Source organism: Idiotropiscis lumnitzeri, chromosome 1 (genome assembly GCF_059441095.1).
Source record: "Idiotropiscis lumnitzeri isolate Australia: NSW breed Sydney's pygmy pipehorse chromosome 1, RoL_Ilum_1.0, whole genome shotgun sequence".
NCBI lineage: Eukaryota > Metazoa > Chordata > Actinopteri > Syngnathiformes > Syngnathidae > Idiotropiscis > Idiotropiscis lumnitzeri.
This window is the reverse complement of record NC_142391.1, coordinates 44720153-44742356: the sequence shown is the minus strand read 5'-3', so window position 1 is coordinate 44742356 and position 22204 is coordinate 44720153. Positions and strand designations below refer to the sequence as shown.

The window sequence follows — 22204 nt, the reverse complement described above, 5'->3', positions numbered from 1 at the left end:
TAACCAGTCGTCCACCGTGCCGCCATTCCAAAAACATCTATGTGTCTACGTGTGCCCTGCGATTGACTAGCAACCAGTTCAGGGTGTACCGGCAGAAGGATGGCGCCCCCTCTCAGAGTATCTTTTCTAAACCAAGAATTAAGTCTCGTTTTGCAAAGATCAAGTCTTACATTTATTTAAGTTTTCACTTTCAGTTGAATCTCTGGCTGCATAGTCCTAAATATTTAATGGTGGATTTTATGGGGATATTATATGCTATTCATAAAATTACAATCAAGAACGGGCAGTAATTCACATTTTTAAGGTTGAGCTTTAGATCCGATGATTTAGAAGAAAAAAAATCAATCATTCTAATCAACTTGGGAAACTCAGCCAATTGAATTGATCGGCTCAGGGGTCGTGGATGCGAGTTCTGCCGAAGGGTGGAAGAAGGGCTCAAAAGAGGCGGGGCGACAGAGCGGTTTAGAGATTTGGGGCGTCCTCCACATTCGTAGCCTAGATCGGAACCCGCAATTGAGGGACACAAGAGTGCGTGTGTGGGAATTAGGATTGGTCCTAAAGCGAGGCAAAAATCATCGAAGACCATGTTCGAGAGTGTTTAAAAGTATGCCTGTTTTAATGTTTGATTGCGAACGTTACACTATGTATTTCAAAAACAGTTTTCACAACGAATATTACTTTTGACACACTCAAAATAAAATGTGAAATTTATACTCAAAATCATATCACAGTTCCTCACATTTACCATATTAATGCAAGATTTTCAAACAGGCATGTTAGTAAACAGCTTGTCGCTTAGGGTCCTCTTTGCTTTGTAGGCGCCGAACGGAGCTTTACACAAACAACAACATCTAAAAAGCGATAGTTAATTTTTTACGGTGTTTTTTGTTTACATTCAGAAACACAGGGGATAAAAGTCACAATTTTCCATGGCTTCTACCGCCACTTTGCTCTCGACTGCGGTGGATTATTATAACGACGAAGAGGAGCTCGACAGCGTGGATGACGACGAGCGCAGTTTTCGAGGGAGAGACTCAGAAGAAGGTAAAAAATAAGACGGGCTTGACATACTTGGGAGGAAAACAAACAAACAAGCAAAAAATAAACAACAACAACTTGGCTTTTGTTTTACTTGCCAGGGTGACAGTTTTGCTTCAATTGCTGGTAAACTAGCGCGTTTCAACTCGGACGATTGTTTTAAGTAATGACGATGAATTTGTATTTGAAAGTGAAGTTGATCACGGCTGTGATGTAGCTCGATTGATTACCTGGCTAGTGCTAACAGTCGGGTATATATTTACTATTTAATCGTACCAATTGTGACAATCAGGCAGAAACACCTTTCAACGTAGCGATCGGGTCGATATCGGTTAGGCTAAAGTGCCTAATGTTGCTCTATAACATCACGTCTCCGTGATTTGTTTTCACTCAAATTATTTTTAAATGACACGCTTATTGATACTGCCACATTTTATACGATTGCTAATTAATATTAGGTAAACTAACGTTGACGTTAGCGGTTAGCATAAACACGACCAGTCAGTATAGAGCAGAACCTCCCCCCAATCTCACTACACTCATTCATTCCGAAGAGAAGCGACGACATTACGGTGAAAGGCAAACCAAAAAAGCGACGGGACTTGGACGATGACCGCCAACCCAGGTTTGCTTTCATAACTTTGCGCAGACACATTTTTCGCTTGGATGGTGTGTCTCGTGTCGTTTCGACCACTTTCCGTGCTGAAATGACAGCCCCGCCACCCCCAATCCCCGTGCTTAAAACAGCTGACCGAGCTAATTTGAGCTAGCACTCGCTTCGTGCTACCTTCTTAAATAGTAAAAATGCCACGAAAAGGGAAATCTGTTGTGCCCGGTATTAGTTCGTCCAACTTGACTGACATCGACTTGCTCCTGTTGACTGACGAAGCAGAAAAATAAAAAGCCGTGGCACTAGCCAAGTCAAGCAAGTGAGTTAGCCAAGCCAGTCGGCGTCATCGCCATGCGGCAAAAAAAGTATCAGCTTCCTTGTCACTTGTCACACGACAGCCGAACCGAACCCAATCACCGGTTTCCGTGATTCGTTCTCACCCGCCTCCTACGTGGGTTCGTGTGCCACGCTCAAGCCTTCTTGTCTGCAAGAATGGGACGACAACATGCTGCACTAAACTGGACATCTTCAGTTGAAATGTGGCAAATTTGAAAGATTAAATCATCCAGCCAGGATGGTCAATTTTTCTATAACCAGCTCAGTTTAATGTATTTATTTTGTTTTTATCAGGAACATTTTAATAGTTGGTATTTTAAATGGTATCAATTTATTTTGTATAAATCAATAGAAAAACTAATGACCTTAAAACTTCCCACAAGAAATGAGGAATATGGCCACGACCCCCTCCCCTCCCTCATGTCTTGGTGGGAGTCACTGGAGGGTCTGATCACATTTTGTCCATTCAAAGTCATTTTAAACATGTCGCTAATAATGTCAATATAACGGGACAGACCAGCCCCAGAATGTATGTGGACATCTCTATTTAGGCCCACTTCAACCTCTGAAAACATCACAATATGACCTTTCCATGGCTGACTTAAAAGAGAATGAGAATATGAGCAGCTTATATTCACTTTCTTTCATGTCTCATCTAGTTTCTGTAATGAGTCACCAAGATTGGAAGGTGGACACTAGTTAGCATGATGGCCTCACAGTGAAGAGGTGCCGGGCTCGATTCCGGCTCTGGCCTTTCTATGTGGAGTTTGCATGTTCTCCCCGTGCCTGCGTGGATTTTCTCCATGTACTCCGGCTTTCTCCCACATTTCAAAGACATGGATGGCAGGTTGATTGGACACTCTAAATTGTCCCTAGGTGTGATTGTGAGCGTGGATGGTTGTCCGTCTTTGTGTGCCCTGCAATTGGCTGGGAACAAGTCCGGTGTGTACCCTGCCTACTACTTCACTGCCAACATGCCCGCGACTCTCATATAATGGATGGATGGAAGTCACCAAGCTTCGCAAACATAATGCATTCCGTGAGGTTTTTTGCAAGTTTAATTTTCCGACGTTCTTATTAATTAGATTTTAATCCAAAAGTGTTATCTTGACTTACTTTTTATCGCCAAGGCCACTCATTCGCTTGCCCCACTGATCCAAAAATGATGCATCCAACACGGCCGCACTCGGCTGTCCTCTGTCTCATCTTTGGAGCTTTGGTGCTCTGATATTCTCCCCATCTGTCCATTTTTTTTCTTGTCGGAAATCCAAAGACAAAAAAGCCCATAAACCACTACAGAGTCTTTTAGGGCGCTGCATTTTAGTGCTGATGTAATTTTTACATGCATCCTATTACATAAGTGCCAATGTTCAGCCGTCCAAGTACCCCTTTAAAGTGATTTACATTTGACTTGCATGATCAGACACCTTTCAAAGGTAAGTCAAGGCAAGTTTAATTTTCTGGCACATTTCATACACAAGGCAACTCAATGTGCTTCAACACAACACCTCATAGCATTCATCAACAACAGTTAAAAACAGTTAACAAGAAAAGCAGAGAAAACAATAGTAGCTTACACAAATTACTTGAATGTACATTGTCAATATTAAAATACATTAAAAGAAAAGTTTAAAAACATTTAAAAGTAAAGAAATGAAAGTAGATTTCTAAAATATCTAAAGAAAAAAAATATTTAAAAGTGTTTAGCGGACCCTAATCAAAGGTATGCGGGAAAAAGCTAAGATTTTGAATGGGATTTAAAAGCAGGGATGTCCTCACTTATGTTGGCAGCTTAATCCATTTGTTTGCAACATAACAGCTAAATGCAGCTTCACCATGTTTTAGGGCTGGGTGATAAACCGAAAATTTACCGTTACCAAAATGTATTACAATGACCGACATCATTTTACCCATGTCGGTAAATTCGGTGTCTAAAAAAAAAAGAAAAGAAAAAGAAGTCGATGCCCAACAGCGCGTGTTGTCATGTGACTCCACCCTTCTGAACAAGAATGTAAACAAGACGCGTTCGTAGCTGGCGATTCAAATTCAGAAACGGCTGAAGACGAAGTAACGTTAGTTGAAATTGTTCCTGTCGCGCTTGTCCCGAAAAGAAATTCGACATCTGTCGTTTGGAAATGTTTTGGGTTCCATAAAGACGATGTTTAAGCAAAAGAACATGAACTACAAAGTGCATCGTAAGCACCAAAACAGCGCGTCCAACCTTTTCTTTTTCACCACCCACAACACAACCATGCTGTTGACTTGGAGCTTGTGCTAAAAGTTCAAAGTGAGGAGCAAGTTTGGACAAGAAGTAACAACAGCCCACAACGGAGGCGACACCATACGAGAGAACGTCTCAGAGGTGGACGAGATAGCCGAGCACATAGCTCGAAAGATAGAGCTCCTCTCGTTACAGTGGAGCGCACAAGATTGAAACGCCTCATGAACGTAGCCGACAAGAGGTACGAAAATATTTGTCGCAAACCGTACTTCCCGATATGGACAACATCGGGACGGGGGCGTAGACATGTCAAGCATTTTGCGCCCACATCCGACTTGTGGTCGAGTCGCAACATGGATCCCTGTTTGAGCCTGAATGTTCTGTACATAGACGACAGGTGGCGACCGCGCACCAGCGTACTCGAGACGGCATTTTCCTGATGAAGCACACTTGTTTATTTGGCACTGGCATTCCATTGAAATTTTTTTCATTTTATTTAGCATTTTGTTTACAGGTGACTAGCTCCTTTGCGCATGGCATTATTTATATTGTTTACAAGATACCTTTTCACAAATCTAGGCCTTTGCAAATGGCATTACAGCATCTCGGCACACTCTTTTTGCAGAAAAAGATTTTGTGAGAGGTACCCTTTTTCTCCTGTTCTTGTGACATTGTTCAAATCATGCAAAGCAAGCTATTTGGAATGTTTATACAAATGTTTTTGGTACTTTTGTTTTTCACTGAAAGTAATATGTACCAGTTGGTCAATAAAAAACAGTTAATATGCATTTCCTGCATTTATTTTGATTTTGGTCCTCAGGGGGAATTTATCGTGCATTGATCGTTATCGAGGTAAAATTGCCCAATTTACCGCAATATTGATTTTAGGTCATATCGCCCAGCCCTACCATGTTTACTTTGAACTCTGGACTCCACTAATTGACCCAAGTCTGCAGATTTCGGATATAAGTACCAGTGATCTGGTGTGGTTCAATTTGGCGCACATGCACTGGCAGAAAAAACAAAGAATGAACAATTTAATAAGTTGTTAAACTTAATAAAGAACACAACATTACAACAGAGACATTTGTAGTTTGTATTTATGGGAAAAGTCAAATAACGGCTCTGGTAGTGCTAACGCTTCGAACAGTAAACATGAAATACAGGCTGAACGTTAGGTTGTTTGACGATATTTTGTCCTTTTGTTTAGGGCTGGGTATCTATTCAAATTTCTCAAATCGATTTGATGCGATACACAAAGGCCCGATTTGATTTGGTTTTTGATGCACGATTTACAATTAACTTGGCTTGATTTTTGATTCAGTCAATGATTTTACGGAGTACCAATTTTACTTTCATATGGAAGGCATTCTCAGAAGATCCAATACTGGAATTAGTACAAACTGATTGCTTTAACTAGGTTTTATTTAACATGACCTGATCAAAACAATAAATACATCTGTCATCATGCTTGTTGGCGCTAACTTCACTGCTTCCGCCATTTTGTTTTGATATGCTATTTTAGCGTAGTGACAAGATCTCACATGTAGTCATGTAAATTTATGGGGTAAAAGACGTAATTAAAAGTACCGAGATCATAGTTTTATGTATCGATATCGGGCTATTAAAAGGAAAATCTATTTAGAGATTCTTTTTTGACCCCGCCCTACTTTTTTTTTTTTTAAACTTTATGCCACAGAGAAAAAAGATCACCTTATTTTTTGGGTGGAAAATTTTGTTAATTGTTTGTTTGTTTATTATTTTTTTTCAAATCTGCGTGAGGAGTCATTATCAATTTACAATCCGCTGAAAGTGTTTTCCTCTGGCCTAAGTTTAAGTATCTCCACACTGCCAACATGGCTCTTACTCCAGCTGCTCGGATAGTGCAGTGTATTACATCAGGCTGGTGAAGTGGTATCGGTGTTGTTGTATTGATTTATTTTATTGGTGAGGCCATGATCACGTGCTTGTGTTGTATTTGGGCACAGAGTGATGTGTTCCAGGATGCACACTTGATTTATTTCAGTTTTTGATTGCAGCATTTCCACCAATAGAGGGTGCTAATTAACTGTGAAACGGCCAAGGCTGTGTTGATTACACTGGAAGCATGAGAAGTCTGCTGGACATGTCTGTATGGATTCCATGACTTGGTGGCGGCCGATAAAGCTTCGGGACAAAAATGTTGTTCCCCCCTAACTTTCGTGATTGTCTTATCAGAATTAGTTGACTAGTTCACCATCACTATTGCATGCTGTGTTCAATTGATGCTTCCTTTTCCTCTCCTATTGTTGATGTCTGTCGCAGACACAGAGGACGCCAGCGAAACAGACCTGGCCAAGCACGACGAAGACGACTATGTGGAAATCAAAGAACAGTACGTCTTGTGCTGACGCTCCTTTTCAGATGTTTGTGTTGGGCATGCTGGAGGTTGTCACCTGCTGTGTGTGTTTGTGTGTGTGTTTGTGTGTGTGTGCGTGCGCGTTTGTGTGTGTGTGTGCGTGCGTGTGTGTGTGCGTGTGTGTGGGGGTGTGTGTGCTCAAATTACTATGAGACCTCGACCAGTAAAAACACCTTCTGTATTAGGACCAACGGACAACTTAGGACCAAAATGGTGGTCCTAATAAGGAAAATCAATGCAACTGGTATAGGATGACTCACTAGCATGCCTGGTGGTGAAATCTGGTAAAAAAAGGGTGTGTGTGTGTGTGTATGTCCTTTACAGAATGTACCAGGACAAGCTGGCCTATCTGAAAAGACAACTGCAGCAATTACAAGAAGGTGCCACTTTGCTATTTGTTTGTGCCGTGTTAAATGCTCAGTGGTAACCGAAGTAGACAAAACAATTGTTTGTGTTTTATTGTCCGTGCACTTTTTGTAGGCACGCTGCAGGAGTACCAGAAGAGAATGAAGAAGTTAGATCAGCAATACAAAGAGAGGCTGCGCAATGCTGGTGAGCAACAGACCTTTATGAGGAATTCTTGTTTTTTTTTTTGTTTTTTTAATTAGTTTTTTTATTCATTTATTTTTTAAGTGTACATTACGACAGCACGTCTCTGAACCAAAAATACATTTTGTGCCCAGGCGATCTGTGAAAATTAGTGTTTCCAGTGTATGGGCAAATAATGCAAAGTATAAATTTTATTCCAAACTCAACACACCTTCCCTTGAACATTCAGAGTCAGTTTATCCACAATAGATTTAGTGTTTTACTCAAAACCAGAAAACCTTTCTTCTATTTAGGGGTGTCCTGATCCGATAATGTCTGCCAGATCGGATTACGATATCAGCCAAAAAACAGTATCAGATTTTATCGGACTACATAAAAAATGTCCGATATTAGCACTCATGGACAAGCAGCGTATTTGAGAAGCCAGAGCACAGTGGAGTTCTCGAAACTTGCTGGCTAAACAAGAAGGGAGTGGATGGTGACTGTTTTGGATCGTATTCACTGCAGGACTTATTCATTTTAAATAACATAAAGGCATAAATTAAAAAACACAAAAGTTCAACAAATCAGACTTACTTTCGGCAATACAGACCAAACGCTGACTTCGTTGGTACAGGGAACAATAATAATGCTTGATGTTGTTTGTTGTTTGCAGATCTCTTTCTCCAGCTAGAGGTGAGTTTGACCGCAGTCAAACGTCCTTTGACCGTTCCACTTTATGACTTATATGGCATGTGCATGCATAACGTTCAGACGGAGCAGGTGGAGAGGAATTTCATCAAAGAGAAGAAGGCGGCGGTGAAGGAATTTGACGACAAGAAGGTGGAGCTGAAGGAAAACCTCATCGCCGAGCTTGAGGAGAAGAAGAAGATGATAGAGAATGAGAAGTTAACTATGGAGCTCACGGGCGGTACGACTTAACGACGTTTTGGTGAGGGTTTCCAGGTGATTTTCTGTTGGTTCATTTAGACTCCTTATTTTTTGCTTTAGATTCCATGGAGGTCAAGCCCATCATGACCCGCAAACTTAGAAGAAGACCCAATGACCCTGTGCCCATTCCGGACAAGAGACGAAAGCCAGCGCCTGATATCCTTATAAGGCAGGGGTGTCAAACTCATTTTTGTGGACGGGCCACATCGTAGTTGTGGTTTCCCTCAGAGGGCCATTATGACTGTGAACCCATATAAATGTATGATCACTATACGTTATCCCTTGCACTCAACAAATTGATTGGAAAGCCAGTTTTGAAATCAGAAGCTAGTAAGTAATTGTTCAACAAATTTTCAATTTATTTTAAAAGGGGAGTATTGGTAACAAATAAATGGCAATATCTCATATCTCAATGTTGTTAAAAGTGAAGAAAATATGCTAGAAACAGGAAGTTGATGCAGATGATTTGCTCTTTGCGGGCCACATAAAATGAAGTTGCGGGCCAGATCTGACACCTTGAGTTTGACACCTGTGTTATAAGGGGTCCCTTTGACTGCCTCGTGTGGCGAAGATGCGCTGTTGCGCAGAGCAACAACCATCATTGAACTTCTTAATTGGTTCAGTCATTTCTGGCAACTACAACAACAAAAATGCAAGTGAGCCAAGTCAGAAATAAATCTTAAAAAAAAAGTCCAATTACTGCATTTAGAATTTAAAGTGACTAAAACTAATTACCAGGAAAATAACACACATTCATGTATACTTTTACTTTGGCAATGTACACATAAGTAACTTCGATGAAAGATGTTGCTTTTACCATTTGTTATAGGTGTGGTATTCATTTGTTCCGCTTACCTTAACCCTTCACACCTCAGCTCAATTATTTGCTAACAGATGACCAGATCATGGAAGATCTTCGAACATTAAATAAGGTATTCATGGAGGAAAAGAAAAACAACCATTTAAGAACCCATCTGATGTGTTTTTTGATTAGCTCAACATTTTGTCTTGCAGCTCAAGTCGCCAAAACGAGCAGGTACGACTCAACTCACTCGAGGACCCACTTCAACTTGGGAGAGGGGGGCACTGTGGAAAATTTAGTCAACATTAGCGTTTTTCATTTAAAAATATATATATTTTAAGAGTAATACAATGCTTACAAGAAAGTGCTCAACTTTTTCGTTTTCCGGACCCTCAATTCAACATCCTTGGCACCAAGATGGTGCTAAGGCACTACTTTTATACAATATTACATAGGGAGGGTGACTTTCACGTGGTGAATGCTGCGCATTGTCCCCTGAAAAAGGAGTCTTGCTCTCTTTCCCGCCGTCCTCCCACAGTGTCACCGTCGTCTCCGGAGCACATGCCCTCAGCGCCCATAGAGTACCCCGCGCAGCGTTTTGAGGCTCGTATCGAGGACGGCAAGCTGTACTACGACAAAAGATGGTGAGTCTGCTACTCTGTTTCCCCAGAAGCCCATACGCTCCTCACAAAAAGTTTGGGATCTTGTGCTAATCACTCTATGCCGATTGTATGTAGTGTAGAGCACCGGCATGCAACCTGTGGCTCCAAAGGTTCTGCTGTGGCTTTGAAAAAGAAATAACGTCTAATTTAATTGAGATTTCCGTTCTTCAAGTAAAACAATGTATGCACTTGTAGTAGGGCTATGATGATAATTCAATATCGATATATATCGTGATAGTTGGGTGATTGATATCAATAGAAAATGGTGTCAATAAGTTATCGATCCCAAAAAAAAAAAAAAAACAACGGAGCAGATTCGACCTATCACTGCCCAACTAGTCACAAACTCCCTCCCATTGAGGAAATACAAACTGAGGCTTACACATGCGCCTCTGAGCTGGCGTGACTCAAAAGAAACAAACAAACAAAAAAAACGGGTGGCGTAAGATGGATTTACTAGCCGACTTGAGGAAACGGCCCTCATTTCCATCACACAGTAGCTCCGGAGGAGAAAGGCAGGTGTACGTAAGTAGTGAAGGCGCTAACAAGCACCCTCCGCGGACACGCACTGGACAAAACTGCCCGTAGGTTCCAGCACACGAGAGTTCCGTCACAAGGGAGGCCGGGCGTGCGTTGTAAATTTTCAAATAAAACAAATCGGAATTCAGCCCTTTTCCCTTTTTTAGAATAGAATAGAATAGAAATCCCTTTATTGTCATTGTACTCAAGTGTGCAACGAGATTAGAGGGCTCCCCTCTCCAGTGCAATACAACAATAATACAGATAAATATATAAATTAGATAAATAAAGAAGACAGTGCAATGGAATTCAGTACTGAATAGGGCATATAGAAACACATCACAATGCTGTTTTGCGAGGTTAGGGTGGTCTCGTGTGTGTGTGAGAGTTCAGTATGGAGATGGCTCTCGGAAAGAAACTGTTTCTCAGTCTATTGGTCCTTGATTTGATGCATCTGTAGCGCCTGCCAGAGGGCAACAGGTCGAACAGGTGTGAGTTTGGGTGGGTATTGTCATTGACGATGTTGAGAGCCCTTCTGAGGCACCGGGCGGTGTAGATGTCCGTCAGTGGGGGGAGAGGGCAGCCAATAATCCTTTGCGCTGTTTTGACTGTCCTCTGGAGCCTCACTCTGTCGGCCTCAGTGCAGCCGCTGTACCAGGTGGAGACACAGTACGTCAGCAGGCTCTCGATGGACGAGTGGTAGAAGGCCAGCAGCAGCTTCCTGTCCAGGTTGAATTTCCTGAGGACTCTCAGGAAGTGCAGACGTTGGCGGACCTTCTTTACCACTGCTGTGGTGTTGTGACTCCAAGAAAGGTCATCGGAGATCTGTACTCCCAGGAACTTGAACGTGTGGACCCTCTCCACACACACGCCTTCGATGCAGAGGGGGGGCGGCAGCGTCTTGTTCCTCCTGAAGTCGACGACAATCTCCTTTGTTTTAGCAGAGTTAAGGTGCAGTCTGTTGTCCTTGCACCAAGTTGTCAGTCTCTTTACCTCCTCTCTGTAGGCTGTCTCGTCACCTTCCGAGATCAGACCGACCACTGTCGTGTCGTCAGCAAACTTGACGATGGTGTTGTTGCCGTGGGCCGGGCTGCAGTCGTAGGTGTAGAGGGCGTACAGGAGAGGGCTCAGCACGCATCCTTGGGGGGAACCGGTGCTCAGCATGAGGGTGGAGGACGTGTAGGGGCCGAGCAACACAGTCTGGGGTCTGTTGGTCAGAAAGTCCTTAATCCAGATGCGTGTGAGGGCAGGGAGGCCGAGAGTGTCCAGTTTGGCGACGAGGATGTCTGGGATGATCGTGTTGAATGCCGAGCTGTAGTCCACAAAGAGCATCCTTGCATAGCTCTGCTGTCGTTCCAGGTGGCCCAGCACAACATGCAGAGCAGTGTCGATGGCGTCCTCAGTGGATCTGTTAGCCCGGTATGCAAACTGGTAGGGGTCCAGAGTGGGAGGAAGGCAGTCCCTGATGTGCTGGAGAACCAGCCTCTCGAAGCACTTCATAATGACTGGTGTGAGAGCAACAGGACGGTAGTCATTCAGGTGGACGGCTGGTGACTTTTTGGGGACAGGAATAATGGTGGAAGTTTTCAAGCAGGAGGGGATGACTGCCTGAGCCAGGGAGCGGTTGAAGATCCTGCAGAAAACATGTGACAGTTGGTGGGCACATGCTTTGAGGACCTTGCCTGGTATTCCGTCGGGTCCAGTAGCTTTCCTTTTCAATAGTTAAAAAAAAAACAATAATAATTGGACATATATCGATATTGACCACATTTGGTCGCATTTATTCACGAACTGACGTGTATTTTAGCCACTGAGTTTATCGCTTCACTATTTCATTCACAGGGAGACATTACATTTCTAAATGAATCTCTATACTGGGGAGTGGAGCAGGGACATTTTTTTAATCCGCTCCCTTGATTGGCCACTGACACTCGCATGTATTTTGGCCACGAAGACTACACGCTTCTTTCTATACTTCATCCATGTTATGTGACACTTATGAATTTCGTGAAGTATTGTTTTAAACCAGCGACCTGTGGTTGAGTGGTTGTCTCCCAACCCAAAGGTTTGGGGTTTTGATCCTCAACCAGTGTCCTTGAGCAAGATACTGAAACCTCAGGTGCTCCTGATGCTGCATCATCAGTAGATAAATGAGGGAACAGTGTGAAGCGCTTTGAGTAGAAAAGCGCTAAACGACAACAGACTTTGTTTTCTTTTTTTTGTTAATTTGTAGTGATTTGGGAGCCACGAATGAGTGAGTGCTTGTTGTTCCCTTATTGGATCACCTGTTCTTTTGGTCTTTGGCTACCACTTGACGCATTGAAACCCTATATTAGTAAGGGTATGGAGATAAGGGAACTAATGTAAATTGTGCCATTCAGTGCCTTGTTCCACAACAGCGAGTTAATTGTTCACAAGGTAATGAAACACTCAACGGTGCCACATTCAAGTATTTACTACAGGTCAATTAAGTTGACCTGTATGGTGCGTTTCAGGGTCACCTCAGAAATTTCACCCCAAAGCCCGATACCACAAACTTTATGTGAGTAGCGTAAAGGTTGTATTGGAGAATCGTACCACCGTAAACAAAAATGCCTCCCAAAGTACCAATAAACTTTGGTTTCTATGTGCCCTAGTTTACATTCGTTTAAATGTCATTGGAGGTAAATTATTACTTATGAGAAATATTGCTTTGGTTTTTCTTTCATGTTTAACTCTTGATATTTCACTTTCCCTAAAAGAAAGATTGTTTTAATGTTTTAGATGCCTTTTAACCTGTTCCTGCTTGTTTTTGCCTTTTGTTGCCTGAAACGAATCATGAAACAATGTAAAGCATATGATCTTTGGCACCACAATATATCTTTATGTGCTTTCAAAGTTTGGTCTGAAATTTGCTCTGCAGACTTGCATTATAATTTGATTTAATTTCAAACTGTTTTGCAAAACTAGCCCAGTTTTGCAGAATAACTTTCAGATAATCCCTTTGTGAGCTTTGCAAATTTCCCCTCTGGTGCTGCTTGTGTTCACCACTAGATGGCAGCATTGATTCAAGCGTCCATCGCAAGTAACGAGTAGTGGTAGTGCCCCAAGTTTTTGGACCAGTAGTTAGTATACTATGTGGCGTAAATTCAAAGCCTTGGCTGTGTTGACAGGATTGTTTCATGAATGTTCTTCCCAGGCAATATTTCATTCATATATTTATTTTTTGTTGTCTGTATGATTAAAAATGCCACTCGCTTCTGACAGTTTGAGGCTATGAAGAAAAACAGATCAATAACAAAGACTGGCTTCTAGTCATCTGCTCTGCAGGATGAATTTACAATTATCTGCCAAGCTTGGCGAAGCATTTACATTTTTTCCACACAAGTCGAGTTTCCCTGTGTGCTAATATTAACGTATATGACATTGCACTAGCTTTACTCTTGACACCTTATTCTAAATGGGATTCAACTCATCGTGGCAATGTGCTAGTGGGGGAGAAATTAGGTATCTCAGCTCCGATATCTATTGCATGTGTTTATATGTTCTAATTTCCTGCTGATTTACATGATGGCATATGGAAAGCGCTTTGTTACAGCTCCAGCTGTTGTGAAATGCGCTATATAAATAAAGTTGTATTGTATTTTCAGCTTGAAGGTAAACAATATGGAAGAATTATTTTTTTTTTTTTAAATGCTTTCATTAAGGAGGTTCATTTTGTGCAATTTAAGGAACTCCATAATTTGTGGATTGTTTTGAAGGGAGCTCTTGTTTTCATGGAAATACCCATCTGTTTAATATATTTCCCCCCCAACAAATCGGATTACAATAACAGAAAATTACTGTATGTTTGTAATCCTTTTACATGCCTCTTTCCAAGTATTTTTTGTAACATATTTTGGTCTATAGGTATGATTTCAACCCTTAATATGCAGTTATAATCCTTTGTAGTGGATCATTCATTGGTTGGATTTTCACTATTTACCTACCCTCTTCTGTCCACAGTGCTATAAGTAACAAATGTACAAATCAAGCGTTTTCAAAACAGTTCCCTTAAGATCCACAGAATCTCGTTTCCTGCAATGATGCAACCTACTTAACGCAGGCATAGACTCTTATTTCATCATGTTTGTTGCTAGTGTTTCCCTTCTTTAGTAATCAACATGGGAGAGAGATTTGCTTTCTAATCTTTATCTTCTACATCAAAGCTTTGCTGCGAGGCTCAGCGCTTAAGAAAATAAACGATTGATTTCAAATCCAAAGCTATGCAACGCTGCCGTTAATTGGTTTCTCTTTATCATATGAGTTATGTAGAAGCCTGATTTTTACAGACGAGCTGTGCAAGACCCTCTCCCAGACCCATCTGTTAAAAAAAATATTCTTGATGACTATATATCCGTTAGATTCTGGTTGACAAATAGAAACATCAACACAGCTAATGAGTTAAAAGCCTTTGTGTGTGTGCGTGCGCGCGTGTGTGTGTGTTCCCCCCTCCTTAGGTACCACAAGAGCCAGGCCATCTATCTGGAGTCCAAAGACAACACCAAGATCAGTTGTGTCATAAGCTCGGTGGCAACAAACGAGGTGGGCGCTCTTTTCTGCGAGCCCATCAGATGGAATGATTTTTTGTGTGTATGTGTGTGTTATTGTCTTACGTCTTTTTTTGTTGTTGCTGTCGTGTAGATTTGGGTGAGAAAGACTAGCGACAGCACAAAGATGAGGATCTACCTGGGACAGCTGCAGAGGGGAGCCTTTGTCATACGACGGAGGTCGGCAGCATGAAACCATTACTGCCCCACCAATAGTGTAAATTGTACATTTATCCAAGCGTTCGTTATTTTTGTTTTGGCCGTCTTGTCTGATTTTTATCAATTTTCACAAATAAATCGGATCAAGCCATGTGTTTATTTCCCCCAACAGTCTTTGATCATTCTTTTTCTGTTTTACTATGATTGACTAGCTCTGCTTTAATTGCGATCCCCTAATCTCAATGCATCATATGCACAGCAGCACATAAAACACTTCCGGTGCAAAGGTGTGGCAGGGTACATGTGCACACTCTTGGATTTTTTCAAACTACTACAATTTGGAGAACAAAAAAAAACACCCTCATGCTTTAACTCATTCGCTGCTGAGGACGAATCCATTATAAAATGCTGTTGACTAATTAATTCGTAAACCATTTATTTATTTTTTTTTATCTAATGGGTGGGTGAATATCTTGGCCATCTCTAAATTTTCAAGGCTGGTGGCAATTATTTTCCCTACCATTGGGTGGCAGCACCATGATGGATGACTCATCACCCAACATGAAAAACAGTAAATGAGGAAAAAGGTTGGCGTAGGTGGGGCAATACTGTGGAAAGGAGAATTACAAAAGGCTGACCCTTGAGACGAGTGTAGTGGAGCTTGCACGGAAGCAAAGAATGGTGTCATCCCTGAAAATGATGTCAATTAGAGGAAAAAGGAAAGATGACACTTGTGGATGAGCTATGGTTGTAAAGAATCAAACAAGATGCATATTGCTCAAAGTTCATACAGTATGGTCAAAAGTGAAAATTGTAAATACTTAAAATAAATTATTTCGCCATCAAAACCACTTTATCAGTGTTGGTTATGTTTCAAAAAAGAAAAGTAACGTTGAAATGTCTCAAAAGCAAAACAGTGTCAGAGTTCAGCTGGAAATTAATCTTTACAAAAACCTCATATCTGGTTTCTCATCAGAAAAAGGTTGTTCAACTGCGGATTACTAATGAATGGAAAAAGGGAGAAAGCATGCTTTTTTTTCCTAATGAAAGAAGTGAGTCGAATCTTTCTTTTGGTGAGTTTCGTGTTTAATAGGCCTAGAACTCTATATTCTGTGGGCCTTAAAGAAAATCCCAGAGCTGGGTACTTGACTTATTTTGCTGGCCAGTCCTCCGCCCTCCAGTCGCGATCTCGGTACCATTCCGGCCACACCCTCCGGCCTTATTCAAAAAAATTGGAACGGGAGAGAACTCACTCCCACACAGGGAGAACTTGCAAACTCCACATAGGAAGGCCAGGACCGGAATCAAACCCTGCACCTTCAAGCTGTGAGGCGGATGTGCTAACCAGTCATCCACATCCTGCCTGTCAAGGCCAAATGTGACTTAATGTTGTGTGTTGGGGGGTATGGTTTTCAAAGTGCCATGATAGACGCCTAGTAAATGGCAAGGCAGTTATATTAATACAGCACATTTCATACACAAAGTCACTGATGGTGTAGTGGTATATTCGCCTGATTTGTGTGCGGGCAGCGTGAGTTCGGTCCCCCCTCAGTGACAGTGATGATATCTGACCTGTGACTGGCTGGCGACCAGTTCAGGGTGTAGCGTGCCTTTCGCCCGTAGTCAGGTGGGATAGGCTCCAGCACCCTCCCGCGACCCTGTACAGGAGAGCAGTGTGGATAATGACATGACATTTCATTCACAAGGCAACTCAATGTGCTTCAAACACACACCTTTACTAACACAGCTGGTAACAACATTCAAAAGCAGTGAATACAATAGTAGTTGACAAAAAATACAAAAATGTACACTGACAACATTTAAACACGTTAACAGAGCATCTAAAAAATATATTTAAAATTGTTTTGAGGACGTTAAGCAAAAGTTAGAGAAAAAAAGATCTTTTAACCTGGCTTGAAAAGCATTTACGCTTGGGGCTGTCTTCACTTCTGTTGGAAACTTATTCCATTTGTGTGCAGCATAATGGCTTAATGCACCTTCACTATGTTTACTTTGAACTCTGGACTCTACTAACTCATCTGAGTCTGCAGACCTCACAGCCCTACTGGGTTTATATTCAATCAGCATTTCTTGAATGTATTCAGGACCCAAATTTTCAGTGATATTATAGACCAGTTGCAGAATTTTAAAATCTATTCTACGCCTAATTGGGAGCGAGTTTAAAGCCGTTCAGACTGGAGTAATAGGTTCTGATATCTTGGTTGTGTGCTCTGTTTTGTTTTGGTTTAGCTGAAGGAAATTGTACTTCATCCAGTTGTTAATTTGCTTAAGACAGTGACACAATAGGTTGATTGAACTGCAGTCATTTGGGGACATTGATTGGTATAGCAGTGTGTTATCTGCATAACTGTGATAGCAAACATTACCGTTTTGAAGCATTTGACCCAAAATTAATTAATTAATACAGACTCTGAACAGGAGGGGTCCAAGGACTGACCCTTGAGGGACTCCATATGTCATGGCCATTCGATCTAATTCAAAACTTCCACTGATCACAACGTAACTCCTTTGCATCAAATAAGACCTAAACCATTTAGGACTGTTCCATTTAATCCCACCCAAATTCTCAACCTGTTTAACAGTCTATAGATGATTACAATAATCTTTGGATCAGCTTTTTCTAAAAAAAAATGAGATATTCAAATGAAATAAAATGACCCAATAAAATGTATTTACACTGACATAATGATCTAAAAATGGCAGCAATGCCGCTGCCTTTTTTTTTTTTTGCCACAGCGGCAATTGTTCAGGAAACTAAAATTCGCTGGTATTGCCTCATTCATAATAGTATTTTGGCAACCTTCTGTTAGCCATGTTTTGTTGAGGAGAAATAAATCAAGATTATATATCATAATGATGTCATTAATCAATAGTGTTATGTTATTTAGAGATTTAATATAAAATAGAGCTAATCTTGCAGTGATGATGCCTTGCTCAGAGGTTGATAAAATATCCTAACTAGGTTAGTAGCTCTAGACTTATTTCTTCTCAGTTCTTTCACTGACTTTCTGTCACTTGTAATCATAGGAATACCACAAGCTGCGCTAACTTCATTGACTCCTTGGTGAGTCTTGGCGTGCGCGTGGGTGAACGGTAATCAGGATTAAGTGGTGAGAACATGGGGGAACGAAATGGCGTGAGTTGAATTCCAATATTGACAAGCTTATTCATTTTGTCAGTAAAATCTGGGAGTTGTTCATGGACAATGTGTTTTGTGTAGTCAGGCATGAGTCGTCGTTTGGGGCAACGTACAGTCCAGGGGTGAGTAAGGTGGTGGTGTTTGGCTCCAAAGTTCAGGTTGAATCCAGCAGTCTCCAAGGTTAGGCCGATGAGGAAAAATCAATCTGTTCTGGACGCAGTGGTGTGACGGATTGAATTTCATTATTTGCTTGTTGGCCCTTCAGAGCCGAGCCCCAATCTCGTTTTATCTGTTGTTGCGGATAAACATGGCCTTGGTTTAGGAAATGTGACGCTCACTTTGGACAGTGTTGGCAGTCAGTAATTTGATCCATTGCTGATTAAGATGAATCCCATTGCTTTGGAAATGATCATGACGTTCTCCAAAAATGAAAGAATTCTCAATAAAATTCACAGAATGAAGAGCACAGATGCTTTTCAGGCGCATCCCCTTAGCAGACCATAGGCAGAGGTCCGCTCAAAAATACCTGTGCGATCAGAGATTGCATTTTCTGGAGAAGGTCAACAAATCTTCCTTCAGTATCTCTGACTGTTTTTTCTTTCTTTCAACACATCAAATGCTCAGCAGTGATTTGGACCTTTTCAGAGACATGAGAAACCATGTCATCAGCAAAAAACGGAACCTTTCTGTACTTTCTGCTGCATAGTCGTCAGCCGCCAAATAAGGCTTTGTCACCTATTATCAGCGTTTGTGGCCCTGTAGCTGATCTCATTTGCTGAGAGGGTCCACTTTCTTACCTTTCACTGGAGTTATGATGCATCGAAGCTTGCTGGTCAGATGACAATAGGGCAAACTTCTTTCTCAGTTCAATGCCCATGTTTTGTTTTCGTTGTCCATAAAATGGTTTCCTTTTTCTTGCCGGTCCCGAAGTCCAAGACTCATTCCTTGGTGTTCATACGACCTCTTGCACGAAAACAATTTGTTTGTGGTCAAGTCTGGTTGTTTTGTGAAAACTCTTCACTTTATAGGCTTTGCTCCCAGAAAATTCCAAGGAGGGCTGGTGGATGTAGCAAACTGTCTGTTAGCATGCTCATGTCTACTGTTTGGTGATGGTAGCGTGGTCTCATTGCCTGATTTCCCATCCACCTCCAGAAACACTTCGAGGCGATGCATTTTTGCCTCCAGAACTGCCATCTTCTAAAGGAGTTTTAGTCTTCTTTGGAGACAGGAGGCAACTTGCGTCTAGCCTTATTGCTACGAGCAGGCTTGTACTAATTAGCAGGCACTGCCGACGTCCATTTTATCAACATGAAAAATTTTGACAAAATGGCCCTGCCAGCTGTATTAAAAAAGAAAAACTAATACAGTCACACCGATATAAAAAGTATCCAGGAGAAGTTCAGAAAGAAAAAAAACAACGCATTTATCAGTGAAAAGAATGCAAGCAAAGCAGGAGCTGAGCAGCTGGTGTCTATACACTGCACAAGCAAGAAGCTGAGAAAAACGCCATGTTTCTATGTGAAAACTGGCATGGGGGCTGACTTTTCAAAAAGATCCCAGAAGGTGGTCGTAAGCCAAATCTGGCTGCTTCAAACTAAAATGATCGATGTCGATTCAGACTTTTTTCGGGTCAATTTGTAGTAGACATGACAACCCAATTTCATAAAGCTGCCTGAAAGTGCCTTCAGGGGATGATTTTCGAAAGATGAGAGTTTCCATGTTTTTAGTATCTCGACAAAATCCTGACGACACCTGGATAATAGCCTGTGAAATTGCTGACTTCCTTTGTGTTTTGAGGCATGGTTTCTTGAATTTTTGTGGGTCTACTCATGATAGACATGTCTACCAAATTCCATGTTGCAAAGTGAAACTGGCATTAGGATTCGTATCAAAAGAAGGAAAAAAATAAGAATTCCGGGTGGCACTATTGAGCCGATTTTTGCGCATATATTTTGACCAGAATGAATTTTGGTGCTGCGAGCCGTCGCCGTCTCTCATTTCTCTCATCTCTCGAGCTCAGCTGGCTGTGGAGTGCTTTGGCACATCTTGCTTGTGTGCATGAAACCTCACCCGGGGCATCAATAAAAAATGGAAAAAAAATAGCGAATTCCCTAGCAGCCTTCAGTCAGAGTGCCCGATTTCATATTCCCTCTTTGATCTGCCCACACTCCAAATTGAGCATTTGCCGCACTGCACATTCAGCAGCGGTGAGCCATCGTCTTGAACAATCAATACAGACAGCCCACGATCATTCGACACAACTTGGACCTACTCAACTCCATATGGACCTCTATGTGTGTGTGTGTGTTTCTGAGAAAAGAGGGTAAATGGCAGAGGTGCAAAAAGAAAAGAGTAGAAGGGTGCAAGAGGTGAGGAGAGTAAGGCAGAGAGAGGGTGCAATGTGATGAGTAGTTGGGCTCAAGAGGCACGTGTGGAAGATAACAAGTAAAGGAGGGGGTGCAAGAAAGGTAAAAAGTAGTGGAGGGGTGCAAAGAGGAGAGTAAAAAGTAGAGGAGGAGGATAGGGTAAAAGGCAGGGATTAAAGGGGGTGAAGGAAGGGGAGGGCGTGGAAATGGAAAAGGGTAGAACTGCTTAAGAGGCGACGACGGTCAAAGGTGGAAAGCAAAGAGGGGGTAAACGCTTGCGGTGTTTGTGGATAGATAGGGAAGTCAAAAGTGGAGCAAGGGTTCAAAAGAGAGGTGATAAAGGGTAGGGACGCGCAGGTGTGTGAAGCAGGGGTAGAAGGACTTTAGGGGTGAGGAGGGTCAAAGGGAGGAATGGGTGGTGCAAGGTGGTTAAACGGCCGGGGAGGGTCTGTGGAAGCACAAGTATGAAGGTCGACGAGGAGGTGGGGGCTCGCATACTCATTTGAAAATGGAAAAACATTGGCTATTTAGCCACACGCTGCTTCACCTTGGCTAAACAAAAGGCATAACGACGCATTCATGCTCAGCCATAGCAAAGCCAACGATTTGCTTGAAAAGATTTGATTGGCTCATTGTCTGTCTGATGACAATGATGATGTCACCGGCCAATGCTGCACATTTACAGCATGAATACATACACACAAAAAATGGACGAATATGCATGCGCGTAATGCAATGAGCTCATGTTGTGCTTGTAGCCACTTGAGTCATAATGCAGTGTGTGCGTATGTGTGTGTGCGTGAGCGCGCGTGCGTGTGTATGTGTGCCCAAAGACAATGACATTAAATCCAACATGACAGCGTTCATATTCCTGTGCAAACAGAAAGAGAAATATACAAATGTGTTTGCATTTAAGTAAGTTAGTTTTTCTTACACTAACAAAAATGTATCGTGAAATGCTACGCTATGCTATGCTAATCCATTTGCATTTCATCAATTCTCATTTGAAAATCACTTTGGCAAGATGTCAAATTGACCTCCGTACTGTTTTGTATTCAAGATGCTCTCTTTCTATGCTAAGATTGTGGCATGTTATGACCTTAATTTTCTTTTGTAGTTGGACTTTGTTACGGGGCAAGTTGTCAAACTCTCAAGCTATTTTGCATGCTAAGCTGTTAGCATGTTATCTGAAGTTAGCATCTGTCGAGAAGGTGCCAATCACGTCTTTCACAGAGTGGCAGGGATTCCCTTTTACAATAGTCCGTTTTAGAACGCACAAAGGAATTCCGGCAGTTCCCGTTTATGATGCCGTTTTTACTGGGTAAAAACACCAGCGATTTAGTCGAAGGTGAGTAAGAATCTGTCAGATACTTTGAGGAGGGCGAGTTTATATACTGAGGTACTTGTATGAAAAAAAATCACCTAATTTGGTGCACACTCTATGATACATATATTTTGTATTATTATCTTTGCATTCAAATTAGTTGTTTGTTTGTTCTTTGCAACTACAGACAAGATTTTGATCGAGTAATCAGTGATTGTTTATAATTGACCCTCACTGAGGAATGTATGTATTTTTCAGTTATTTAAATAAATTATTAGGGGCTATATCTGTTGTGGAGGCTATGTCGATAGCAGTGTGTGTCAATCTTGACTGTAAATCGGGTGGTTCAGATTTTTATCTTACCGAAGCTGGGAGCGTCGGCTAGAGCGCCACTTTGTGCCCAGGATGTTTGGAAGGGCAAGTGGTGCAGGATGGCGGAATAAGGAGGAGGCAGGTGGCTGCTTTAAGCAATTTTATCCAACAGTTTGGCAATTAACATCCAAATTTACAACAGTGTCCATTAAAGTCCAGTACAATGTGTCCCTTTGGTTTGGTTTCCTGC

The 22204-nt window shown here is 41.8% G+C and overlaps 1 protein-coding gene across 2 annotated transcripts; it reads left to right on the top strand.

The window, feature by feature from the left end:
* Positions 1-796: 796 nt before the first annotated feature.
* On the top strand, positions 797-14963 carry suds3 (SDS3 homolog, SIN3A corepressor complex component). 2 transcript variants are annotated; one of them, XM_088302573.1, is made up of 12 exons: positions 797-1044; positions 6510-6579; positions 6928-6983; positions 7084-7155; positions 7808-7827; positions 7906-8062; positions 8143-8238; positions 8953-9014; positions 9097-9118; positions 9423-9528; positions 14544-14628; positions 14728-14963. In XM_088302573.1, the coding sequence occupies exons 1-12, from the start codon at positions 930-932 to the stop codon at positions 14824-14826; spliced, it is 960 nt and encodes a 319-aa protein (XP_088158699.1). In that variant the 5' UTR covers positions 797-929; the 3' UTR covers positions 14827-14963. The 2 variants fall into 2 exon arrangements, with proteins under 2 accessions (XP_088158699.1, XP_088158708.1); XM_088302582.1 differs by lacking the exon at positions 797-1044 and adding an exon at positions 1099-1663.
* Positions 14964-22204: the final 7241 nt, after the last annotated feature.

Coding starts and splice junctions, on each gene's coding strand:
- suds3 (XM_088302573.1), top strand. CDS start 930: ATGGCTTCTACCGCCACTTTGCTCTCGACTGCGGTGGATTATTATAAC. Junction 6,580..6,927: donor TATGTGGAAATCAAAGAACA/GTACGTCTTGTG, acceptor TGTCCTTTACAG/AATGTACCAGGACAAGCTGG. Junction 9,529..14,543: donor CTGTACTACGACAAAAGATG/GTGAGTCTGCTA, acceptor CCCCCTCCTTAG/GTACCACAAGAGCCAGGCCA.